General features: G+C 41.0%; 2 protein-coding genes across 5 annotated transcripts in view; one reads left to right on the top strand and one right to left on the bottom strand.

The window, feature by feature from the left end:
• Lrriq4 (leucine-rich repeats and IQ motif containing 4) overlaps nt 1–4,470 on the bottom strand; it is a 27,948-nt gene extending 23,478 nt beyond the window's left edge. Inside the window, exons 1-3 of one of the 4 annotated variants that reach the window (NM_026668.3) lie at nt 4,105–4,470; nt 3,609–3,739; nt 2,644–2,704 (exon numbers count right to left, since the gene is read on the bottom strand). In NM_026668.3, coding sequence (NP_080944.2) covers nt 2,644–2,704; nt 3,609–3,627 — 80 coding nt within the window. In that variant the 5' untranslated portion in view covers nt 3,628–3,739; nt 4,105–4,470. Of the gene's footprint in view, nt 1–696; nt 989–2,643; nt 2,705–3,608; nt 3,740–4,104 lie in introns of those variants that run through there. The other 3 variants (XM_011249709.3, XM_011249710.3, NM_001290510.2) reach the window with 3 other exon arrangements.
• On the top strand, nt 1,139–24,690 carry Lrrc34 (leucine rich repeat containing 34). The gene is made up of 11 exons (NM_027941.1): nt 1,139–1,287; nt 3,642–3,762; nt 5,388–5,509; nt 5,609–5,673; nt 6,135–6,218; nt 12,587–12,715; nt 14,317–14,412; nt 17,010–17,164; nt 17,520–17,675; nt 18,858–18,984; nt 24,055–24,690. Exons 2-11 carry the CDS (start codon nt 3,653–3,655, stop codon nt 24,256–24,258), a joined length of 1,248 nt encoding a protein of 415 aa, NP_082217.1. The 5' UTR covers nt 1,139–1,287; nt 3,642–3,652; the 3' UTR covers nt 24,259–24,690.

The raw sequence follows: 24,690 nt of genomic DNA, 5'->3' as shown, positions 1-24,690 counted from the left end.
GTCTGGAGTACTCGCAAGTGCAGGGTGAGTTTTCCCACCAGCCAGGGTTCCATTAGATATTTGATCGATAAGAGCCCTTTGGGGATGGTGCAGGTAGGACTAAGAAGAATCCTGGTCTCAGTCAGTTGCTGTACTGCTTGCTCCAGAGGCAGAGCACACCCCACTCCACCCCTCCCCTGCCCCTTCCCCCTCCCCTTTCCCCCTCCCACCCCACTGGTACAGCATCTCCAACCTTTCCTTTCTTCTACCTTCTTAATTCAAAAGAATCTGAGACAGAAAGGGGCAGAGGCTAACTTAGGGACTTTCCTGGAAACTCAAGGGGTAAATGCACATATTTCTGCACTTTAGCATGCTACCTGTGGAGAAAGGACCTTGAAACTCAATTCCTGTACCCACCCAGAACTTCGGCCTTGCCCGGGCTTTCCTGGTAGTAGAGGCAGAGGGATGGAAATTGCCTATGTGGCAAGGACTTACATATTTAGTTATTCACTTTTAACTTATCACCTCTCCTAGATTTCTGTGACTATTTCAGACCCCACTTCCAGACTAGATTCATCATCGGTGGGTCTACAACCGAGCATCCAAGGGTCCCGAACATCCTGCCCCATTCCTTCACAGCCTTACTACAAAGAAGATGCGAAGACTCCACATGGATACGACCTTGCCTGCCTCCATACTCTTGAGTACTGACTGTACCTGTGCATCTGCAGCTTGGCACTGGGATAGGCCATCTCAGATTAGTCTGGAAGTCGCCTTCTCAAGGAAACTCTTCCAGGGGGCTCTACCCCTTCAAAAAAAAAATCCTTTAAACTACTACACACTTGGAGGTTCTACCATTAGATTCCGAGCTTAGCCCTTCGGAAAAGGTGAGACAGGCTGGGTCACCAGGGTTTGTAGTCCTAGTCCCTAGCCCAGCAGATGAGGCTCCTAAACCCTCGAAGCTCCACCATCAGAATGTGTAACCTAGAGCGGATAGGCTTAAAGTGATGATCACTGCCTCCCACTTCAGGCCTCGAGGTTATAGAGTACCCCGCCCTCTTAACGGTGGCCCCGCCTCTTCCCTCTTTCTCCAAAAGGAAGCTTCTGTGGTTGCCATGGGAGCGACTCTGGTTACTGGACTCGTAGTGGGCCGAGCCCTGTGAGGACTGAGCAGGGGCAGACTGTTGAAAAAGCTCAGCCACGGCGGCCTTCCTCTTTAGAGGTCGAGGTCCGCAAAGCGAGCTGGGTAAGGGGCACCGGGCTCTAGGCGAAGGAAAGGGCAGCGGATCCCGCCTGCAGAAGCCCCAGGTATGGAGGCGCCCTTGACCAACGCTGGTCCCCTGTCTTCGTGAGGAGAGTGGCTTTGCTCTGGCCTCCCTCCTGCTTTTTGAGGAGGGTCTGGGGGAGGTATGCCGCGGGGAGGGGAGGCTCTGCGCCCCTGAATTTGTGGAAGTTACGGGAAAATACCTCAGATAAGCAAGAAGCTCCTCAGAGTTTTTCTGAGTTCCCACTTCTAGACTACCCACAGTTTCTTTTAATCACTTTATCTTATTTTTTTTTAAATATCATATAGAAGAAGGGATTTCATTGTGACATTTCCATTCATATATATAATTCCATGTGCACTTTGAGTGCATCCATGAATTTAACGAATTAAACATAAGACTGGGGATATATTCAGGAGTTGTTGGGCAGTTGTGAGAAACCAGAGTTCCTGCCACTACTTTTAGACTATTGTTTTAAAGTGTGTGTTGTGGGGGCCGGAGAGACTGCCCAGAGAGACATTAATAAGGGAAATAAGATGATAAAGGAGGGAACACCGACACTGCTAGTTTGACCTGGAGCCTGATGGAAGAGGAGGACGGGGCTGCGGAAAGACTGTATGCTTTTGTCCTCCACCCATGGGTGTGACTGCTGCCTTCTCAGTCACGGGGCCTCTGAAGAAAACAGCGTGGAGAGACTCAAGTCCTGCCTTTGCTTTTGACCCCTAGAAGGGCAGACACCATTAGTGCTGGTGTTCCACCCCCAAGAAGTTAGTAGCCTGAGGCAGGAAGGGCGCCAGTAGAAAGGCGCCCAGCTCTGGCTTTTGTTTAGAAACCACAGGAGCATCTGTTTCCAGGATGCTAATACTGCACTTAGTTGATGTTCCTTCCCTAAGTGCCACAGACATCTCAGAATGGGGCATTCAGGTCCCATCCCCCCTTCCGAAGCTCAGCAGAACCTAAATATTATAAATATCCTAAGTCCTGGTGTATCTCTCTCACACACATACAAACACAAATAAACTTAAAATAACTATTTTAAAAATTATAAGAAAAGTTCATTTCCTTTCAGCTTAAATATAGCAGATCTTAGGTCTTGGTCTGCAGCTTTGAGTGGTAAACTCTTAGAGTGTAGATGGCCACTCAGCAGTGGATGCTTTTAAAATATAGAAATTTAGAGAAGCAGCTGGCATCTAAGAAGCCAGGCTACTTAAAGTGTGAGGTGGCAGAGTGTATTCTGAAATACATGTACACAGAAAGTAGAATAATCAAGCCAGTAGCATGAGTGTTTTACAAGAGTAAGAACATGGCTTCCATTATGGAGGACCCAGAGTTCACAAGAAATGTCTTTAAAGTAATATTGGAGCCAGGTGTGCTAGCACACACCTGTGATCCCCGATACCTGTGTAGCCGGGGAAGGATGACTGTGAGTTCAAGGCCATTCTGAAGAACACAGCGAGACCCTGTGTTTAGAAGAAGAAAAGAAAGGAAAGGTAACAGTTTAAAGTAGTGGAACTACTAGGAAAGCTGCTGCGTAACAGAGACCTCAGCTCCTATTTGTTTATTTTTATTAAAAGCAAAACATAGGTGGGGGTGGGGTGATGGCTGAACCGGGTGAAGCACAAGTATGGGGGTGTGAGTTTTGATCCCTAGCTCTCATATAACAGCCAGGCTTCAGGAGTGTATGTCTGAAGCCCTAGCGTTTGGGGTTGGAGATGGGTGGCTCTCAAGGGCTCTGGAGCCAGCCAATCTAAGCCTAAACAGTGTCTGTAATAGTGGTTCAGTGACATTTCAAACAATAGGGCAGAGAACAGAGGACAATGACACTTGATAGCAACCTCTGGCTTCCACATGCACAATCCCTGGATTTCCACCACACACAGGAAGTAAAGACTTAGAACGAGGAGATGGAAGAGGGCCTAGGTAGGGGAAATGCTTCTGAGAGCTAGACCTCAATCTGCTGTGAAGATGCTATCAAAGTGGTTTGGTGTCAAGGTATCCAATCCAAGTGGGCTAATTTCTCGGGTCCTTCTGGAGTTAGATTGTTGCCCCGTCTTTGGAACCCAATGGGGCACATGCAGGCTTTAGAGTCAGTTTGATTTTGCCCAGAGTAATTTCTCTGGATATCTTTTTCTCCACTACCAAGCCCAACACATGATAGAGGTTAGTTGTTCTCTTTCAGATAGGATGCTGGTTGGAGTCACAGTCTGCCCACTGTCTCTGGTTATATTTATAGCTGTCCAGCCCCACCCTTAGTTCTCTCTCCTTTCCTTCCTTCCTCTCCCTTGCTACACATACACACGCATGCACACTCGTTTCTTTGAAGGAAGCTTAGTTGTTGCTGAAGCTTTGGGGATCATTTGGTACCTGATGATGAATGATGCATTTATGTTTCCAAAGCTCCAGAGTCGATGGAGAAGCTCCAGGCCCAGTACTGTTACTTATGTTCAGAAAACATACGGAAAACTAATCCTTTCATACTGAATATACTCCAAAAACTGGATGAAGAAATTGAAAAGCGGTAAGGAAGCTAAGTATTCTATTGTATCAAAAGTTTCCACTGATTCTCATTCCTGTGAACCCTGGACCATTCAGCCATTTTATCCCCACTTGAAAATGGCTCGGGAGGCAGAGGCAGGCGGATTTCTGAGTTCGAGGCCAGCCTGGTCTACAAAGTGAGTTCCAGGACAGCCAAGGCTACACAGAGAAACCCTGTCTCGAAAAACCAAAAAAAAAAAAAAAAGCTCAGTAAAATGGACATAGTTAATGGGTAGATCTGTGACACTGTAAGATCTTTGGAGTGGTATCTGACATGGGGACAGCACTAGACCCAGAGCCCTCAAGCCAGGGCCCCTGTACTTACCTTAGTTCCCATGAGCTGGCTAAATATCCCCAAGTCCTTTGTCCTGGTTGTTGCTCTTGTATCTGTTTTGTTTTGTTAACTTGACACATTAGATTTACATGGGCAAAGAGGCCACCATTGAGAAAATACTCCCATCAGATTGCCCGTAGGCAAGTCAGTGGGGACATTTTCTTGATTAATGATGAATATGGAAGAGCCCAGATCACTGTGGGTTGGTGCCAACTCTGGGCATATGGTCCTGGGTATGAGAAAAGAGACAGGAAGCTAAGGGCAGCAAGCCAGGAAGCAGAACTCCTCCATGGCGTCTCCTTCAGTTCCTGCCTCCAGGTCCCTGCCTTGAGTTCCTACTTGATTTCCCTCAATAGTGGAATAACCCTTTCCTACCCAAGTTGATTTGGTCATGGTGTTTCATCACAAAGATAGAAACCTAAGGTGTCCTTGTGTCAAGAGTGGGTTTGATGATTAGCTTTGCCAACCTGATACAGCCTAGCTCCATTTGGGAACAACAAGGACTTTTCTATTTGATGAGGCTGTGTCAGTGTCTGTAGAGGAATTTCTTGAGTAAGTCAATTGGTGGGTAGACTCAGCCCACTGTGGGCAGCACCATTTCTTAGGCAGGGGTCCTGAACTGGAGAAATCACGCTGAATACATGCATCCAAATGAGCATGTATTCATTTCTTTCTGTCTACTCTTAACTGTGAGAATGATGGGAACTAGCTGCTTAAAGCTGCTCCCACTGTGACCTCCCCTCAAGGGACGATCTAACTTGGAATCAAACCTAAAACCAACATGTTCTCCCTTAAATTTCTTTTTCCTTTCTCCTCCTTCCCTTCCCTTCCTTCCCCTCCCCTCCTCTCCCTCTTCCCTTAACCCCCTCTCTCTTTTGTTTTTGTTTGTTTGTTTGAGCCAGGGTTTCTATGTATGACCCTGGCCATCCTGGATCTCACTTTGTAGATCAGGCTAGCCTCAAACTCAGAGAGATCCACTGACCCCTGCCTTTTGAATGCTGGGATTTAAGGTGTACGCCAACAGAGAGCCTAACCCTTAGATTTCTTTTTTTTTTTTCCATATGTTCTGTCACAACATTAAAAAAAAAAAAGGATAGTGGGGTTATGGGAGAGAAATGAAATGATGGGGAAATTAGCTATGTTAACCTGGATTGCAAAGACTCTGGTATTACTACAGATATTAGAAGGGTCTTAAACTTTGTGTCAACATCTTCCTCCTCCTCCTCTTCCTCCTCCTCCTCACTTTTTTCCTTTTTTTTTTTTTATTTTGACAGACCCAAAGAAAAATTTACCGTAAATATTGCTGGTAACAATCGCTTAGACTCCGGACAAAGAATAACAGGGGAAGACTTTTGGCTTCTTTCCAAAACTTTAAGGAACCAGCCATGTATCAGTGGTAAGTTTGCTTGCTGGTAAACACGGCCTGCTTTTCACTTTCCTGATTTCAAGTACTCTTTGTACGGAATATCACTTTCTTTTCACCTCTGTGTTTCAGGTGTGGATGTGAGGTATAACCTCATCGGCGATGTCGGTGCCTTCTATGCTGCGAAACTACTTCAGGTATTACGTTGCTGCCAGCAAGTGTTCGTATCCACCATTCTGCTGAGAGATGGGGCCATGTAGACAAATGGCACATAGCCAAGCACTAAGTATAGAAACCACAGAGGGTCCTAAATCTGCACTATGTGTCTAATGCTTGGAACACATGGGACTGACCCACTTGTATTTGGTCCTAGGAGAGCTGATACCTGGACCTCCTGAGTTGTCTTTTGCAACCCTGTATGCCATGATTAAATATGCAAAGGTGTTCACACATCCAATTGTTGGTAAAATGGAATTGAGTCTTTTCCTTTCAATGACATTACAATTGCAGTGTTTGGAAGAGAAAGGTGACTCTGACTCCCCTTAAACAGAGATTGCCTCTGTTAGAATTCTCTTAGCACGTTTACTTAAATAGTGTGCATAGGTTGCTTGATTCCAGTAAATACAGATGTAATAGCTTCCTTCTCTCCTTATTATAGAAACAACCAAGTATCACTTATTTAAACCTTATGTTTAATGATATTGGACCTGAAGGTGGAGAATTGATTGCTAAAGCACTACATGTAAGTATTTACATATCTCAAAGTAGCATGTCACTGGTGAATTTAACTTCTAGTAGTTTGGAAACAGCATAATCAAAGTTCATATGAGCTTATGTTATTTCAGGTTTTTCCCATTTGTTTATTTATTTATTTATTTATTTACTTACGTTTCATCCCGATTGCAGCCCCTCCCCCATTATTTCAATTTTTTTTGTCTGCCTCCATGCACACACGTGTGTGTGTGTGTGTGTGTGTGTGTGTGTGTGTGTGTGTGTGTGTATGGGTGTTTTGCCTGCATATATGTCTGTAAAACCTGCCTATATGTCTGGTAGCTGCAGAAGCCAGAAGATGGAGTCAGATACTCTGGAGTTACTAAAGTTACACATGGTTGTGAGCTGCCATGTGGGTGCTGGAAGAGCAGTTCTCTTAATTGATGAGCCATCTCTCTAGCCTTGCATTTTTATTTCCTATGAGTGTTTTGCCTGCAGAGGTCAGATGAGGTCATTGTTATGTCCTGGAACTGGGTGACTTTTAACCACCATGGAATGCTGGGAAACAAACCAGGTCTTCTGCAACAGCAATTGCTCTTAACCACTGAGCCGTTTCTCCCCCCTTAAATATATAGTTTTAATGTGTTTCAGTTTATAAAAGCATAGCTACTACTTGAGAACTTTGGACTTGTTGAAAAAAATTACTAACCAGCTTTGCTGGGTTATAGTGGTGCATACGTGTAACCTCAGAACTTGGAAGGAAGAGGCAGGAGGGGAGTTCAAGTCAGGAGGGTAACTGAGCTCAAGTCAAGTCCAAGCAACATATGTGAGACCTTGTCTCGAAAGGATGCCACCATCTCTCTCTCTTTGATACTGTCTATGGTACACTCCAGCCAAGTCACCTTTCACCCCCTCCTGCCACCTGCCACACTATCTCTCTCACGACAGACTGTGTTTCCTGCTCTGTGAACCAAAGACAACCAGGTCCTCCTCTAAGTTGCTTCTTGGCAGGATATTTGGTCACAGCAAAAAGAGATGTAAACAATACAGAAGATGCTACTGAGAGTGTTACTGTAAGAAAAACAACAAAACAAAACAAAACAAAACAAAACAAAACAAAACCAAACCCCTATATAGTCTGTAAGCCTTCCTATGGAAGGAATATAAAAGCATTTGGAACCATGAGCAAGGGGATCCCTAGAATGGTCTGTAAGTGGGGTTTGATGAGCCATTGTGTTAGGAGTTTGGAAGCTCAGGGCGCTAATAGAAATGTGGACATTGAGATGGATCAGTGAGTAAAATACTTGCCATGCAAGCTTGGTGACCAGAGTTTATTCTCTGTACTTCAGGGTAGAAGGCGAGAACCAATTCCCCCAAAGTTGTCCTCTGCCTTCAGCATGTTTGCCATGGCAGGTACACACACCTACTTTCAGGCAAATATTACACACACACACACACACACACACACACGATGATGACAATGATAGAAAAATATGGGTCTGATCCTTCCGTGTTATCCTTGAATTTGTCTCTGTTGGAATGTACTTGGTACCGTTGTATATGGGAAGTGTGTAACTTTTTCTCTCATTTTATGGGGGCTCACAGTTAAAGGTCTCAGAGTCTCAGAGCAAGTTTTTGTAAGGCTGGGACTGCTAAGACTTAGGGGGATCATGAAAATGAGCTCAGCAGTGTTGCTCATGAGAGGACCAACCACGTCACTCTCTTGCTGTGCTAAACTCTATCTCCTGAACTGTGAGCTTGAACATTTTCTTCCTTAAAAACATGAGCAAGATTGATTGCAATATAATTTGCATATGCAAAATATATTCTCCCAAAGTTTTCAGTTCAAAGAAAAATTTTAAAGTGTATTTTAAGAGGCTGGGAGTGGTGGTGTATGCCTTTAATCCCAGTACTTGGGAGGCAGAGGCAGGCAGATCTCTGTGAGTTTGAGGCTGGTATGGTTTACAGAGTTCCAGGCCAGCCAGGGTTACATAGTGAGACCTTGTCTATCAATAAATGTATTTTATTTACAGAATTGTGTGATCATCACTACCACCATTATTTTTAGAATGTTTGTTTGTTTGTTTGTTTGTTTTTGAGACAGGGTTTCTCTGTGTAGCCCTGGCTGTCCTGGAACTCACTCTGTAGACCAGGCTGGCCTCGAACTCAGAAATCCGCCTGCCTCTGCCTCCCTGCTGAGATTAAAGGCGTGCGCCACCACGCCCAGCTAGAATATTTTTATTTGTGTGTTTAGGTATGTATGTGTTGGGGGAGTTACATGTACCCTCAACATCATCGCTGTAAGACAGGGTCTCTTAGTAAGCTGTAGGCCTGCCATTTAGATTAGGCTGGCTAGCCAGTGAACATTCAGGATCTACCCGTCTCTCTGTACTGTTGCTGGAGGAGCTACAGGCATGGGCAGCCATGCTTGGCTTCTTACTGGGTGCTTGGGATTTGAATTCAAATGCTCACGTGTGCAGACCAGTGCTTTTATCTCCCAAGCTATCTCCCACCCCTATTTACAGGACATTCTTATAACCTCCAAAGAAAATCCTTGTACTGGTTAGTGAGGCCTCCTTTCTACTCCTCAGCCTTTGCAGCCACTGATAATATAAGCAGGATCATATGAGGTATGGCTTAATATTTTCAAGGCTCATCAATGTTGTAACATACTTTGAAATTTTATGTGTAGGAGCGTTTTATCTGCATGCATGTCTGTGTACCATATGCTTGCTGGGTACACCAGGAGTGCAGAAGAGGGTGTCAGATTCCCCTCTTGGTATTAGAATTATGGATAGTTGTGAACGACTACTTGGGTAATCAAACTTAGGTCAGTGTCTTCACTGCTGAGTCATCTCTCCAGCCCCATAACAGATTTTCTATTGCTCAATAATATTCCATTCTGTGGATATATCATATCACATTGTGCTCATCCATCAGCTGACAGACACTTGGGATGTTACTTTTAGCTATTATGAATATGCTACTGTGCACCTCCATGTTCCTAGGTGAACAAATATTTTTGATTGGTGGAAGGTATATATGTAGGAGTGGAATTGCTGGGCCTTGTGATAGCTCTGTGAAACAGTTTGAGGAACTACCAAACTGTTCTCCAAAATAGCTTCACCTTCTAGCAATTCTTTCAGTCATGTGAATATTGTAGGTCCTGTCATCCTCTGTAGAACTGTCCCTGCCATCTCGGTCCTTACCATCTGAGCATGTGTGAGGAGGCATCCCTAATCAATAATGGACTTAGCATTGATCCAGGGTTCTTGTTTGTTCTTCCTTTGGAGGAACCTTTGTTCAAATCATCTGCCCCTTTAGAGCCTGGGTTTCATCTGCTTTGAGATGATCTCACTATCCTACTCAGGTTAGCCTTGAACCTCTGAGCTCAAGAGATCCATTGGCTTGAGTTTTCTGAGCATGTGGGGCTATACAGTACACTATGTGCCTGGATGACTGTGTATCAGAGTTTTGAGCATTCTTCATATATTCCAGATACAAGACCCTATCAGACTTAGGAGTTCAAAATATTTTCTCTCACTTTCTTGATGTTCTTTGAAACAAAACTTTTGGATTTTGGCAAAGCTCACATTTAGTTGGTAATTATTCTAAGAGTTTTCCTTTATTCACTCATTATGACATAATTTTTGTATATAGTGAGAAGTATTTTTTTATATGTGGATATCCAGTTATCTCAAGGGTACACACATTCACAAAGGAACTCACACAATATGTACTCACTGATAAGTGGATATTAGCCCAAAACCTAGGATACCCAAGATATAAGATACAATTTCCTAAACACATGAAACTCAAGAAAAATGAAGACTGAAGTGTGGACACTATGCCCCTCCTTAGAAGTGGGAACAAAACACCCATGGAAGGAGTTACAGAGACAAAGTTTGGAGCTGAGATGAAAGGATGGACCATGTAGAGACTGCCATATCCAGGGATCCACCCCATAATCAGCATCCAAACGCTGACACCATTGCATACACTAGCAAGATTTTATAGAAAGGACCCAGATGTAGCTGTCTCTTGTGAGACTTTGCCGGGGCCTAGCAAACACAGAAGTGGATGCTCACAGTCACCTAATGGATGGATCACAGGGCTCCCAATGGAGGAGCTAGAGAAAGTACCCAAGGAGCTAAAGGGATCTGCAACCCTATAGGTGGAACAACATTATGAACTAACCAGTACCCTGGAGCTCTTGTCTCTAGCTGCATATGTATCAAAAGATGGCCTAGTTGGCCATCACTGGAAAGAGAGGCCCATTGAACACACAAACTTTATATGCCCCAGTACAGGGGAATGCCAGGGCCAAAAAGGGGGAGTGGGTGGGTAGGGGAGTGGGGGTGGGTGGGTATGGGGGACTTTTGGTATAGCATTGGAAATGTAAATGAGCTAAATACCTAATAAAAAATGGAAAAAAAAAGAAAGAAACGAATCCTTCCCCCACTCAATTATCTTGGCACCTTTTTCACAGCATCAGTTGGGAAAGAGATCAAAGAGGGGGGTTTATGAGACAGTTCGGAGAGAGATGGCAAAACTCTCACTGTCCTAAACTGGCTCTGTAGATCCAACTGTCCTCAAATTCAGAGATCTATCTGCCTGCCTCTGCCTTCTGAGCGTGTGGTGGGATTAAAGGCGTGTGCCACTTGTGCCCTGCAGAATTACTCTTGTAACATTTCTTTGGGGTACTTCACTTCTAGAATATAAAGAATTGTTAGGTGAAGTTTGAACTCTTCTCCCTTGAACATCTCACTTTGAGCAGCTGTTTGGGGAGTTAACTTCTTGGACTTTCTGTACACAGTACAAGGTCAGGTCAGATGTAACAATTTTACAAAATTGTTTTTCTTTTCCTTTATAGCCTCTTGATTTATTTTTGTGGTTCACATGTGCCTAAGAACATATTAATTTCTTCCAGATTTTCTAATTTGTTGGGATGTTTTCAGAATCAGAATCTTGGATTTCATCTTCTGCTGTAATTAATAGACCTTTCCATCTCCACCTTTGATGAGTGTTCTCTTTCTCTTGGCTGGTTTGGCTAAGGGTTTGTTACTCATGTTCATCTTTTTAAAGAATCAATGTTTTGTTTAACTGAGTCCATGGATTATGTTTCGTGTCCATTTCATCATTTTGGATTTGGGGTGTGTGTATGTGTGTTGTATATGTATGTATGTATGGACATGGATATGAAGTCCAGAGGTTGATTCTGGTAGATGTATCACTTGCCACCTTATTTTTTGAGACAGGGTCTCTGAGCCTGGAGCCCATTTTAGCTAGACTAGCTAGCCAGTGAGTCCCTGGATTCCAGATACACTACTGAGCCTGTGTGACTAGGATTGGAGCTTCCTCCTGCCTGTACAGCAAGCACTTTACCCACTAAGGCATCTCCCAGCACTTTTGTCTAAAATCTCCTGGTACATAATTAGCTGAGTCCTCTGATTGATAAAAACATCAAAGGTTGGATTAGGGTATGTTTCTGTACACATGCATGTGCCAGTGGTGCACGTGGAGGTCTGAAGACAACTTGGAGAGTCTTGTTATACCACATAAGTCCTGGGGGATCTGTCTTAGTGTTCTGCTGTAATAAAACACATGACCAAAATCAGCTTGAGGAGGGAAGACATGAACTCATCTTACAGGGAAGGAACTCAAGGCAGGAGCTGATTCAGAGGCCACTGGCTTACTGGCTTGCTCTGTTTGCTTAAAAATAAATTTTAAAAAAATTGAGATTTGGGAATGTAGCTCAATGACAGGACATTTGCCTGGCACATGCAAGGCCCTGGTTTTGATCCCCACCTCAAGTACACACACACACACACACACACGCACAGGCACACGCACACGCACACGCACACACACACTGGATACAGGACTTTCGGGATGATGGGATGGATTTTGGAACTAGCTGAAGGAAGTAAATGCCATTGAACACTTTAGAATAGTCGCCTCTTGCCATGTGAACTTCACCTCAGTAATAAATTTTTCTTCCTACCGCCCTTCCCCCTTCCCTTCTCCCTCTTGCTCTGGGCCCCACTTACTCCAGCCCATAGGGTTGTTGTTGTTGTTGTTGTTGTTTGTTTCTCATTATGGATGGTTGTGAGCCACCATGTGGTTGCTGGGATTTGAACTCATGACCTCCAGAAAAGCAGTCAGTGCTCTTAACCACTGAGTCATCTCTCCAGCCCTTGACCGTTCTTTCTATTAAAAGATTTAGCTATTATGAGAAATTGGATGTTACATTTACAGAATATATCTTGCTCTCTCTCTATAAAACTGGGTGTGCAAATAGTAATACAACCTTCTGACTCATTTAATTGAGGGAGAATTTCATGGATTGAAGTTTAAGTAATGAAACTTTGCTTGTTTTGATTCTGTTTTCTTTTCCAGAAAAACAAAACTCTTAAGTATTTGAGAATGACGGGAAATAAGATTGAGAACACAGGAGGCATGCTTTTTGCTGCAATGCTGCAGATGAACTCAAGCCTGGAGAAACTGGATCTGGGCGACTGTGACCTGGTAAGGAAGTTGGTTAATAGGAAAGCCACCCGGGCCGCGCAGAGAGCTGCCCAAGATGGCGGGCAGATGATGATGAAGTTTGCTGTTTGCTTTGCAAAAAGCTTCTGGCATGTTGCCCAAGCTAGCTTGAACCTACAATTCTACCTCCATCTCCCAAGTGCTGGGATTGCACACATATGCTGCTACCCTGACAAGACAATTTATTAATGGTTATTCTGTCCCGGTGGGAAATGAGAATTTCTGTTCCCATAATAATATAGACTGTTAAAAAAAATCAAATGACAGGGCCTGTAGAGATGGCTCAGCAGTGAAAAGCATTTCCTGCTCTTACAGAGGACCTGGTTTGGTTACCAGCACCCATGTGGCCGCTCACCACCATCTCATCACTGTAACTCCAGTTCTAGGGCATGTGGCGCCCCCTTCTGGCCTGGTGGGCACTACATAAACATGGTGCACAGACACACATGAAGGCAGGACACTTACACACATAAAAGCAAAATGTTCTCATAGACAATATTAGATAACTAGCACAATAAAGACATTTCTAAACTCTACATGACTCATCTGAACTTGTGTGCGACTTTACAGAAGTTCATGCTTGTTCACATCACACAAACGCCGCCTCATCAGTGCTAACAGAGATACCTCCTGACAGAAAACATTGTCAGTGAGTAGGCTGCACCATGGAAGCTGTGACGATTCTAAAAGCAGCTAGGCGCCTCCATCCACCGGATGAGGAGATCTGCAGCTGTTTCACATGTCTTCAAATTCTAAATCTCACTTTCTTGATCACACTTTCAAGTCTTGAGACCTTTAGATCTGTCGTACAACCTCAGATGAATCAAATACGTAGGACACAAAGTCTGCAATGGCTCGGAAGGACTGGTTAAAAAGGAAGCTGCAGTGGGCCAGCGTGGATCACTTACTGACAGGTGGAGTAACAGTCACAGAAACATTCAGAGTCGAACTAACTGGAGACACCTTTTGGAGGCAGAAAGAGCTCAAACTTGATCAGCTGGATGAGGAGCAACAAGAGAAAGCCATTTACTAGCGTGACAGGCTGTGTGTGTATTCGTTGGTGTCCATCACAAACACGAGGGAGGAAAGGCCCTGCAATCAGATGTCGGGAGAGACCTGAAACAGCTGTGGAAAATATGTTTAATAACCTCAGTAGCATACACTGCTTTTCTCTGAAGGGAAACAGAGGGGTGAACCTGGGGTCGATGGGAGGTGGAGGGAGACTGCAAAGGGTGGAGAGGGGAGCCTGTGGTCAGGATGTATTATATGAGAGAGGAATACAACCAAATCTAAAGGACTGATTGTACAAGGATATAAGTATGTGAGACTTTGCTGGAATCCACGGGTCTGTCTCGTCATTTGGGAAAACCTAAAGGACTCAAGAGCAAGCCCAGAGTCACCCCTAGGAAACCCCCATTGAAATGTTAAGAAACCCCTATGCAGACTCATAGTTAACAGTTCACTTCTAAGAAGAGATGCTTTAACTTTTGTATAATTTTATCAGAACTCAGTTACCTAACTTGAAATTGCAATGTTAAGGTTAATACACTGTCAACTTGCTTAATGGATTTACCTGTTTGTAGGGACTGCAATGTGTGATCGCATTTTCTACGGTACTAACTCAAAACCAAGCAATCAAGGGAATAAACCTGAACCGGCCTATACTGTACGGAGAACAGGTCTGTATTCAATGCCCATGGCACGAAAACTTAGGCCCTATTGGAGTTTATGGTGCAGGGCTACACTGCATTCTTAGAATTATCCTAATTTTAGAAAACTGCAGCTCGTTAAGTGAAAAGTATTAAAGGAAAAGTATAACTATGTCACTTCTTGGTGACTCACATGCATTTAGCTGCTGTTCCTTTAAGCAGCAAGTTTATGAAGCTTGGGTTCTGGGTAAAACCTGTGGAAGACAGACAAAAGAAACTATGTATGCTTAAAGTTTCCTAAGCCATGGTATAAGCCCAATGTCAGCTGTTTTAATCATCTGTTATATTGGTATGGCTGAATCATTACATCTTTGCATGCATACAGTTTGGCAAGTTTGAACTTGATCCCTTCTATAGATTAAGGGTCTTGCTGGAGGCAGATGAAAATGTGGCTGCTTTCTTCACAGTCTTTTGTGGGGGATTCTTCTCTTTAAAAAATAAGAACTTAGAGGTAGGCAGATTTCTGAGTTCGAGGCCAGCCTGGTCTACAAAGTGAGTTCCAGGACAGCCAGGGCTATACAGAGAAACCCTGTCTCAAAAAAGAAACAAAAAAAAACGTAGGTTGGCAAATGGCTCAGTGTTAAGAAAGCTCCTGCTGCCAAGCTCCTGATGACATGAGTTAAATTTCTGGGTCCCCCTGGTGGAGGAATAAACCAATTCCTGAATGCTGTCCTCTGACCGCCATATATGGTGCATTGTGGCATGTGCACACACAAATATCCCTGATTCCCAGTTATATATATACATATATACATATACATATACATACATACATACAACATACATATGAACTCATTCTATTACAGGTCTAAATGAGAGGAGAAAAGGAAAAGGTCCAGGGTATCTAGTTTAAATAATGAACTTACAAGGTCACTGTTTAAATACATTTTGAGCTCTCTTAAAATTCAAAATACTGTCCATAATTTAAAATTATCTGCCCCAGTGGTTTTTCTTCATGTAACTGAGAAGTTACCATATTTTAAAGTGCTATTTTCCATATTTGGAAGTGCAATTTTTTTTGTCTGTATACAACACTTCTTTTAAACTCTACATGTAACCAAAACTTTTGGCATTTTTTGGTCATGTTATTTTATGTATATTAATCTAATACACCCAACAAATTACCCAAGATCCTTAAATAAACATATTTTAAAAACAACATTTAATGGGGCTGGAGAGATGGCTTTGTGGCTAAGATCACTGGCCTCTTGTCCAGAGGACCCAGGTTTAGTTACCCACACCCACCTGGTGGCTCACAGCCATCTGTAACTCCCTTCCCAGAGGATAATATGTATACACATAAGTATATTAAGTCTTTTTTTTAAGCAAGCAAACTATGGTGGTTTGTTCACTGAGAGCTCAAAATATATTTAAACAGTGACCTTGTAAGTTCATTGTTTAAACTAGATACCCTGGACCTTTTCCTTTTCTCCTTTTCTTTTGGCCCACTTATGCTTTGATTTTGATAAAAATGTAGGCCTACATGGATCACAAATTATCCCTGAGGGGAAAATATATGTGTGTGCGCATACCTCTTGCCTAAGGGCAACTGGACTGTGAAATTTAAGGTCAGGAAGCAAAACATAATTCAGGAACTTGAAGTCACTTTAAAAGGGAGGGAGTCTGATAAGGCAGAGCTGTAAGTCTCAGAGCAGACTGAAGAGTGAGAAATGTCTATGTCTTGTCTTAAGCCATCAGAATGATCACTGACAAAGGCACACTGAGGGAATGGAGAAGGTTTAGAGAAATGAGATATAACAAACAACTTCGCTGGTTTTCCTTTTAAAATAACTATTATTGTCATTGTAGACCAAATTATCCATCTTCTTTTCAGAAGTCACTTAGTTACTGAGTTTTACAAGTCCCTGCTGTTTCTAAGGCGTCCATATTTCCTTTGTACACGTCCTACACATGGTGGGTGGTACACTGGCTGAGGAAGGATGTTGAGTTCCAGCCAGCCCAGGCTACATGGGCCAGACTTTGTTACATACATATGCATGTGTGTGTGTGTGTGATATGATTTGAGGCAGTGATAATGGTTTTGTTATTTTTAAAAAAGTATGCAAAATGGTAGACTCTTTTCTGTTGTTTGTGTGTCTGTGCCTATGAGGGTGCATGCAGAGATCAGAGGAGACAGTCAAGGGTCTTAGTAACTCTCTGCCTTCAGACAGGGCCTCTCCCTGAACATAAAGTTCATTGTTTGTATTAAGCTAACTGGACATGAGCTCCCAAGAGCTGCCTGAAGAGCCAACAATGAAGTTCCAGGAATTTGTGGCTGTGCCTAGCTTCTAAATGGACAGTGGGGATTTGAACTCAGGTCCTCACTATCCAGTGAGCCATATTTCCTGCCCTAGACTAAAAGTTTTAACATTAATATTCCTAACAAGCTAATTTAAGGTCAGACGTGCCTCTAACACCTGCCCTCTGGAGTCTGGGGCAAATGAGTCAAGACTGAGGCCAGCCTGAGCTACATAATGAGACACTGTACCAACTTTAAGAAAATGTATGCTTTTAAAATGGACATGTAATACTTCAAAATAAAAAACAAGAATTCTATCTATATTTAGGAAGAGTCTACTGTCCACATTGGCCACATGTTGAAAGAAAATCATGTCCTTGTTGAGCTACATATGTGCAAACATGGCATGAAAAATTATGGTTTACAGCAGTTATGCAATGCACTGTATTTGAACAGTAGCCTACGCTACCTTGATGTCAGCTGGTAAGTGATAATTTACATAATCATGCAGAGATTGTCTTGAGGATAGTATACATAAATATTCACAGTATGTAAGACATGCTTGTTAGATATAATTTTCAGTTCTAACTGGAAATTATAACTGTTGTTGACGAGATTGTATTCTCAGCTGTAGGATTTAATAGGTTAGCTTATACTGTAATATGTCTGTAATAACTTGATTGGCAGCCAGATGGGAGCACTGTTTCATGGGGAATTTTCATCCTTGGAAGTTGAGCAAACTAAAATAGAAAGCTTACTAAATATTTTCAAATACCTTGTGAATGTAAGAATAATATTTTGTGTTTTTAAAATATTGCTAAATTTGCTTCCTCCCCAGCAATAAAATAACTCGTGATGGAATGGTGTTTTTGGCTGATGTCCTAAAAAGCAATACTACTCTGGAAGTACTAGATCTTTCTTTTAACAGAATAGAAACTGCAGGCGCAAAGTACCTCAGTGAAACTCTAACTTCCCACAACAGGAGTCTTAAAGCGTTAGTATAGTTTTTTTTTTTCTTTTTTCATACTCAATCAAAATAACTACAAAATTCTAAGTTGTATCTTTTAAAAATTGGGGTGAATCTAATAGGATATTTTTTTGTATTAGAGTTCATAAAAAAATCTTTATTTCTCTTTTTATTTATGCATATGTGTATTTATTTGCTTGCTTGTACATGTACTGAATTTGTGCACACAGAATCCAGAAGAGGAAATCAGATCTCCTCGAACTGGAGTTAAAGATGGTTGTTAGCTGCCTTAGTGTGTGCTGTGAACAGAACTTGGATCCTCTGTAAGAGCTGCAATTGCTCTTGACTGCTGAGTCATCTCTCCAACACCCAAAACTTATTTATCCCAAACTCTTAACAAGAAGTTCATAAGCGGGCTGGTGAGATGGCTCAGCAGGTAAGAGCACTGACAGCTCTTCTGAAGGTCCTGGATTTAAGTCCTAGAAACCACATGGTGGCTCACAACTACCCATAATGAGATCTGATGCACTCTTCTGGTGTGTCTAAAGATAGCTACAGTGTACTTATAATGTACTTATAATAAATAAATTTTTTAAAAGAAATTCCTAAGCACTTAACACAATACCTATATTTGTAATCTACTCAAACATTTACCAAATAGAAGTTGGAGAGATGGCTCAGTGGTTAAGAGCACTGACTGCTCTTCCAGTGGTCCTGAGTTCAGTTCCCAGCACCCACATGGTGGCTCACAACCATCTGTAATCCAATGCCCTCTTCTGGTGCGTCTCCATACATGCAGACAAAGCACTCAAATACATAACAAACCTTGGGTTTTGTCAGATTTTATTTTTGTTTGTTTAAGACAAGGGTTTCTCTGGGTAACCCCAACTGTCCTAGAAGACACTTTATAGACTAGGCTGTCCTTGCATTGCACTGGGATGAGAGAGAGAGAGAGAGAGAGAGAGAGAGAGAGAGAGAGAGAGAGAGAGAGAGAAGAGAGGAGAAAGGAGAGAGGAGAGAGAGAATGCACTTTTTCTAGGCACATGACACATTCAATAAGAAAACAGGTCCCTTGGATTACAGAATGTACAGAGCCAATGTTTGCATTATTACATTAAAATATGTTAGTAAAATGGATTTAATAAATGTTAATGCTGACTTAATCAGCACTTTGTGGGACTTCAGAACTTTACTACTGTTTTCCTACAGATTGTCTGTAGTCAGCAACAAGATAGAAGGAGAGGGGCTTGTTGCACTTTCCCAGTCAATGAAAACCAACCTCGTACTGTCCAATATCTACATTTGGGGAAACAAATTTGATGAGGATACCTGTGTGGTAAGTGATTTCAGTTCTGGCCTTTGTTGTGCTCCTCTCAGATACCTGTAGGTTAATTTGATAAATTATTTCAAATAATAGAATTACACTATACTCTGGGCAGTTATTAATTTAAACCTATAAGTAGCTACTAGGGAAGATCATTTGTCATACACTGATCACTGAGTCACACAAATGTCCAATTCCTCCAAATGAAAAAAAATACAATTGAGTTGATATAAAGCTCCTAATGCATCAAGTTGAGGAATCAGAGAGACACTGTACTCGCTGTGTAACACTTAAGTGTCTGTGTATGAAAATCCTGAGTCCTCCACACTACTTTATGTATGATGAAACATCCTTGTGACTCTGGGCTGAAGCTGCCTTCATCGTGGTACACGATCCTTTAGATTTGTTCCTGAATTTGGTTTTCGAGTATTTTATTGAGAATTTTTCATGTATGTTGATAAGGGAAAGTGACTTGTAATTCTCTTTGTTATTTAGGTTCTAGAGTAATTGTGTCTTCATAAAAAGAATTAGGTAATGGTCTTATTTTTATGGAATGGTTGGAATATTGGCATTAGTTCTTTGAAGTCTGGTAGAATTCTGTGCTAAGTCCATCTGGCCCTGGGCTTTTTTGGATTGGAAAACATATTTTTAAATTGATTTATTTATGTACTTTCTGTATATGGTTGTTTTGTCTGCATGTATACAGCAGAAGAGGGCATTGGATACTGTGAGACTATAGCTACAGTGTCTGTTGGTCCTCTTTTGTCTCTAATTTTATTAATTTGGATTTTCTCTCCCCACCTTTTAGTTAATTTGGATAAGGGTTTGTCCTCCTTGTCTTCTCGAAGAACCAGCTCTGTCTCGTTGTGCCTCTCTATTGGTTGCTGTCTTTATTTTATTGGTTTCAACCCTGAGTTTGATTGTTTCCTGCTATCTAGTCCTTCTGAATGGTTTTGGTTTTCGTTTGTTTTCTGATCTAGAACTTTAAGGTGTGCCATTAAGTTATAAATAGGAGGTCTCTTCAATTTTTGATGTAGGCATTTAGTGCTATGAACTTGCGTTTTAGAACAGTCTTCATTGTATCATAGAGCACGTTGTGTTTTCAATTTCATTCAGTTCCAAAAAGCTCTTAACTTCCATTTCAATGTCTTGACCTATGTTCTATTTGTAGTAAGTTGTTTAATTTCCAAGAGTTTGCAAACGTTCTGTTGTAACATCTAGCTTTAATCTGTGGTGCTCAGATAGGATGCAAAATGTTACTTCAAACTTTCTTTTATCTGTTGAGACCTGCTTTGTGCCTAAGTATGTGGCCAATTTTGGAGAAAGTTCCATGAGCTGCCAACAATCATACTATAGAGACAGAAAGAAAAGTGACAAAAAGCTTCCATTTGAAAAGAGAGAAGAAAAAAAAAAGGATTGACTAAAAATAAAATATGTACTTCCCTACAAAAGGACCCATAGCTTTCAGAGAAACACCCACACAACACAAGCTGTATACTATGGATTTAAGATATTGGAAAGCTACAACAGAAAATAAGCCAAAACTTGGAAGTCTTTCCACATTGAAATGTCTGCCTTTTTCCCCTCTACAATGGTAACTTTATTAACAAAGCAGCTCACAAGTGTAGAAGACGCCCTAGGCATACACACCAACAAGCCATAGGGATACACAAAGAAAATTCTACAAGTTTTTAAAAAATTGATAAGTCACTGTGGAATTATTTTTTTTAAAGTTTTATTGTATTATGATGAGAAAAGATACATAATTTCAATTTATCTGAACTTGTTAACATTTAAAAACATATTTTGAGTAAATAGACTTAAATCATATTCTCCTTTCCCTTTTGTACACCAACTCCTCCCCGAGAGCCGCTCCCTCAAAACCTGCAATACCTTTCATTTTTTATCATATTCTTTAAAATTTATAAAATGTTGTAACAATAAAAACAAGTATTATAAAAGTTGTTTGATATAAAACAATCAATTGAACAGTCTTATGTACATGTTTGTCTACAGCAATACTAAAAATACATACGTTTTTCTCAATATAAATTTCAGATAACTCCAAATATATTAACTATGATATTTTAAAATAATATATCACTATTAGTTTTTTAAATGAACATAAATAGATAAAGTCTTTTTGTTTGTTTTGGTTTTAGTAGAGCTTAAAAATCTTGGCTTTTACTGTGGTACAAACACAAAATAAGAACAATTTTTGGACATTGGGGTTCACCGTAATAACTTGAATGTCCCTCACATCACCAAAGGATTTTACCTCCATAGTAGATAAGCTAAGACTTGACAATTCAGCTGCACCAAGGAATGAATTGTAGGCATGATTTTTGGATACAGATTTCCAGTGATTGTCATCATTCTCAGCCCACAGGGAACAGGTTACATTCATTTAAGAAATGATGTGTGTATTAAGATGGCCTATCCATGAAGTTATTCATCAACTGTTTCAATGAACAATGGTTCTTCTTGGAGGGTGGCACAGATGTTAGGTGAGGATAAGATTTTGGTTCATTGGCTGTGATGATTTTGAAAAACATTCATCTTAGAATAAGAGTAACTTATAAAGTCCTTTTCTTCAAAATTGATACAATAATTATAAATATCAAGCAAAGCCTTAAGTCTGACTCTTTGCTGTTCTCTTACAAGCCACCTCCCAAATTAACTGTCTACATTTATTTTTGTTGTATAATTTTGAAATATGCAAGCTGTTCTGAAAATATACTATAGTGTAAAAACATCAAATAAACAACCCTACTAATAGAGGCTGAGATAGGAGAAACATGATTTCAAGACCATTATGTGGCACACAGCAAGACCCTGTCATGTACAAACAAGCAGAAAGTATATATGGATTGTACAATATTGGACCTATTTCTCCCATTACCAAATTAGAGAGACCATGGGATGACAGCTGAAAAATTTCTAATTCCTCATAATTTCGAATTTCAATTAGGATGTATTGGTAATATTAATTTTCATATTAAGAGATATTGAGGAAAAGTGACTACTTCCTGTTAATTTTCTTGTTAGAGGTGAAATTATGTTTGTGTGGGTTTGTTGAAAGATTACTTTCTTGCTTCTTCTAGGGTGTAGTTTCACTCCTTGTGTTGGTGTTTTCCATCTATTATCCTTAGTAAGGCTGGATTTGTGGAAAGTTATTGTGTATATTTGGTTTTACCATGGAGTATCTTGTTTTCTCTGTCTATGGTAATTGAGAGTTTTGCCGGGTATAGTAGCCTGGGCTGGCATTTGTGTTCTCTTAGGGTCTGTATGACATCTGCCCAGGATCTTCTGGCTTTCATAGTCTCTGGTGAGAAGTCTGGTGTAATTCTGATAGGTCTGCCTTTATATGTTACTTGACCCTTTTCCCTTACTGCTTTTAATATTCTATCTTTTTTTAGTGCATTTGTTGGTCTGATTATTATGTGTCGGGAGGAATTTCTTTTCTGGTCCAGTCTATTTGGACTTCTGTAGGCTTCTTGTATGGGCATCTCTTTCTTTAGGTTGGAGAAGTTTTCTTCTATAATTTTGTTGAAGATATTTACTGGCCCTTTAAGTTGGGAATCTTTACTCTCTTCTATACCCATTATACTTAGGCTTCATCTTCTCATTGTGTCCTGGATTTCCTGGATGTTTTGGGTTAGGAGCTTTTTGCATTTTGCATTTTCTTTCACTGTTGTGTCAGTGTTTTCTATGGTATCTTCTGCCCCTGAGATTCTCTCTTCTATCTCCTGTATTCTTTTGGTGATGCTTGCATCTGTGACTCCTGATCTCTTTCCTAGGTTTTCTAACTCCAGGGTTGTCTCACTTTGTGATTTCTTTGTTACTAGTTCCATTTTTAGATCCTGGATAGGTTTGTTCCTTTCCTTCACCTATTTGTGTTTTCTTGTAACTCTTTAAGGGATTTTTGTGTTTCCTCTTTAAGGGTTTCTAGCTGTTTACCTGTGCTCTCCTGTATTTCTTTAAGAGAGTTATTTATGTCCTTCTTAATGGTCTTTATCATCATGAGAAGTGATTTTTATGAATCTTGTTTTTCTGGTGTGTTGGGGTGTCCAGGATTTGCTATGGTGGGAGAATTGGGTTCTGATGATGCCAAGTAGCCTTGGTTTCTGTTGCTTACGTTCTTATGCTTGCCTTCTGCCATCTGGCTACCTCTAGTGCTACCTGCCCTGGCTATCTTTGACTGGAGCCTGTCCTTCCTGTGATCCTGGTTGTGTCAGAACTCTTCTGAGTCAAGCTGTCTCTGTGATCCTATGATTCTGGGATCCTGTGATCTTGAGATTCTGTGTGTGACCAAGCTCCTGGGATCCTGTGATCCTCTGATCCTGGGCGTGTTAGAGCGCCTGGGAGTGGAGCTGCCTCTGGGTGTTGTGGGGCTGGCTGTGGAGTTTGCGCCCAAGGTCTGCTCAGGGTGCTGGCCCAGCATAATTCTTTTTTAAAAGTAAATTTCCATATAGACTTCAAGGGATTCATCAACTAATTTCCATATGGAACTGTTGGTTTGTTTTGAGATGTGAGTCCATACTGACCATCAGAGTTGACAGAAGAGGACTACAGCTCAGCTGGTCTTGAGTTCAGTCGTCCTCTTGCCTCAGTTCTGCATGCTTAAAACACAGGCACGCGCCAACACATAAGGTCTCCACTCTTAATACAGGCACGCACCAACACATAAGGTCTCCACTCTTAAAATACAGGCACGCACCAACACATAAGGTCTCCACTCTGCCCAATACTTAAGAGAACTTGAAAAATCTGACCATCAGCCACACCAGGGTATTACTGAGGATTAACGCAGATTCACAAAGGGATTTACATATGAAAAACATACCTTATGTTAGAACTTAAAAATTGGTTTTATAATATTATACTTTCATTATGTATAAATAAATAAATAACAATTTACCTATAATATCTGGAATAATACTAAAACTCAGCAATGTTATTAAGAGTACTTTATTTTAACCTACAAAATAACAGTTAAATTGAATATTTATTTGAACAGTCACTATAAACTGAATAAATTATTCTTAATGACTGTTTTTTTTCTTTTTCTAAAAATCCTAGGCATATTCAGATTTGATAAAGAGTGGCCGACTAAAGCCAGATAATACAGATGTGGAACCGTATATGGTGGACGAACATATTTACCTTTCAGAAGTCTCCAACGGCCTTAAAAGGCATTATTACTGGGCACCGACTTATGGAGAAACTTACATGCCGTCATCTTCCGCAGGCTTTGCTCTTGTTCCTGTGGGCGAACATCTATAAGAAGCTTGAAAACAGTTTTCATACATTCATCTCAACACTTTTGGAGACTAATATTTTGTAGACTATTTTTTTCTTTTGTAAATCAGAACAAATTATTTTTATCAAAGTATAAAATTTTGTGTACTTGTTCTCGAGAAAAAGCTGATTCTTAACATAGAGACTAAAATATCAACCCTGAAACAAGCCACAGAACTATAGTAGTTCTTTTTGTAATGAAAAACGAACACAAAAACCAAAGAAAAGTAAAGTCACTACAGATATCTTAACCAAATGATATGGCAGATTTGCTTTGCAGCTGGCAAGTTTACAGTGGATTTTGAGAGAGATCAAAGTTCAGAAGTCAAAAAGTATTCCACATAGACGTTTAGACATTACAGACAGGTGCTAATAATTTCACAAAAGCAAGAAAATAAAGCTTCCTTGAACAGACAA

This window comes from Mus musculus, chromosome 3 (genome assembly GCF_000001635.26).
Source record: "Mus musculus strain C57BL/6J chromosome 3, GRCm38.p6 C57BL/6J".
NCBI classification, from domain to species: Eukaryota; Metazoa; Chordata; class Mammalia; order Rodentia; family Muridae; genus Mus; species Mus musculus.
Note: the sequence above shows the minus strand (reverse complement) of the source record. Positions and strands in the feature narration are given on the sequence as shown.

What these genes read in the sequence shown, in the direction of transcription:
- Lrrc34 (NM_027941.1), top strand. Translation starts at nt 3,653, where the DNA reads ATGGAGAAGCTCCAGGCCCAGTACTGTTACTTATGTTCAGAAAACATA. An exon ending in TGATTGCTAAAGCACTACAT is followed by an intron (nt 6,219 to 12,586) that starts GTAAGTATTTAC and finishes TTTCTTTTCCAG; the next exon opens with AAAAACAAAACTCTTAAGTA. An exon ending in CGCTACCTTGATGTCAGCTG is followed by an intron (nt 17,165 to 17,519) that starts GTAAGTGATAAT and finishes CTTCCTCCCCAG; the next exon opens with CAATAAAATAACTCGTGATG.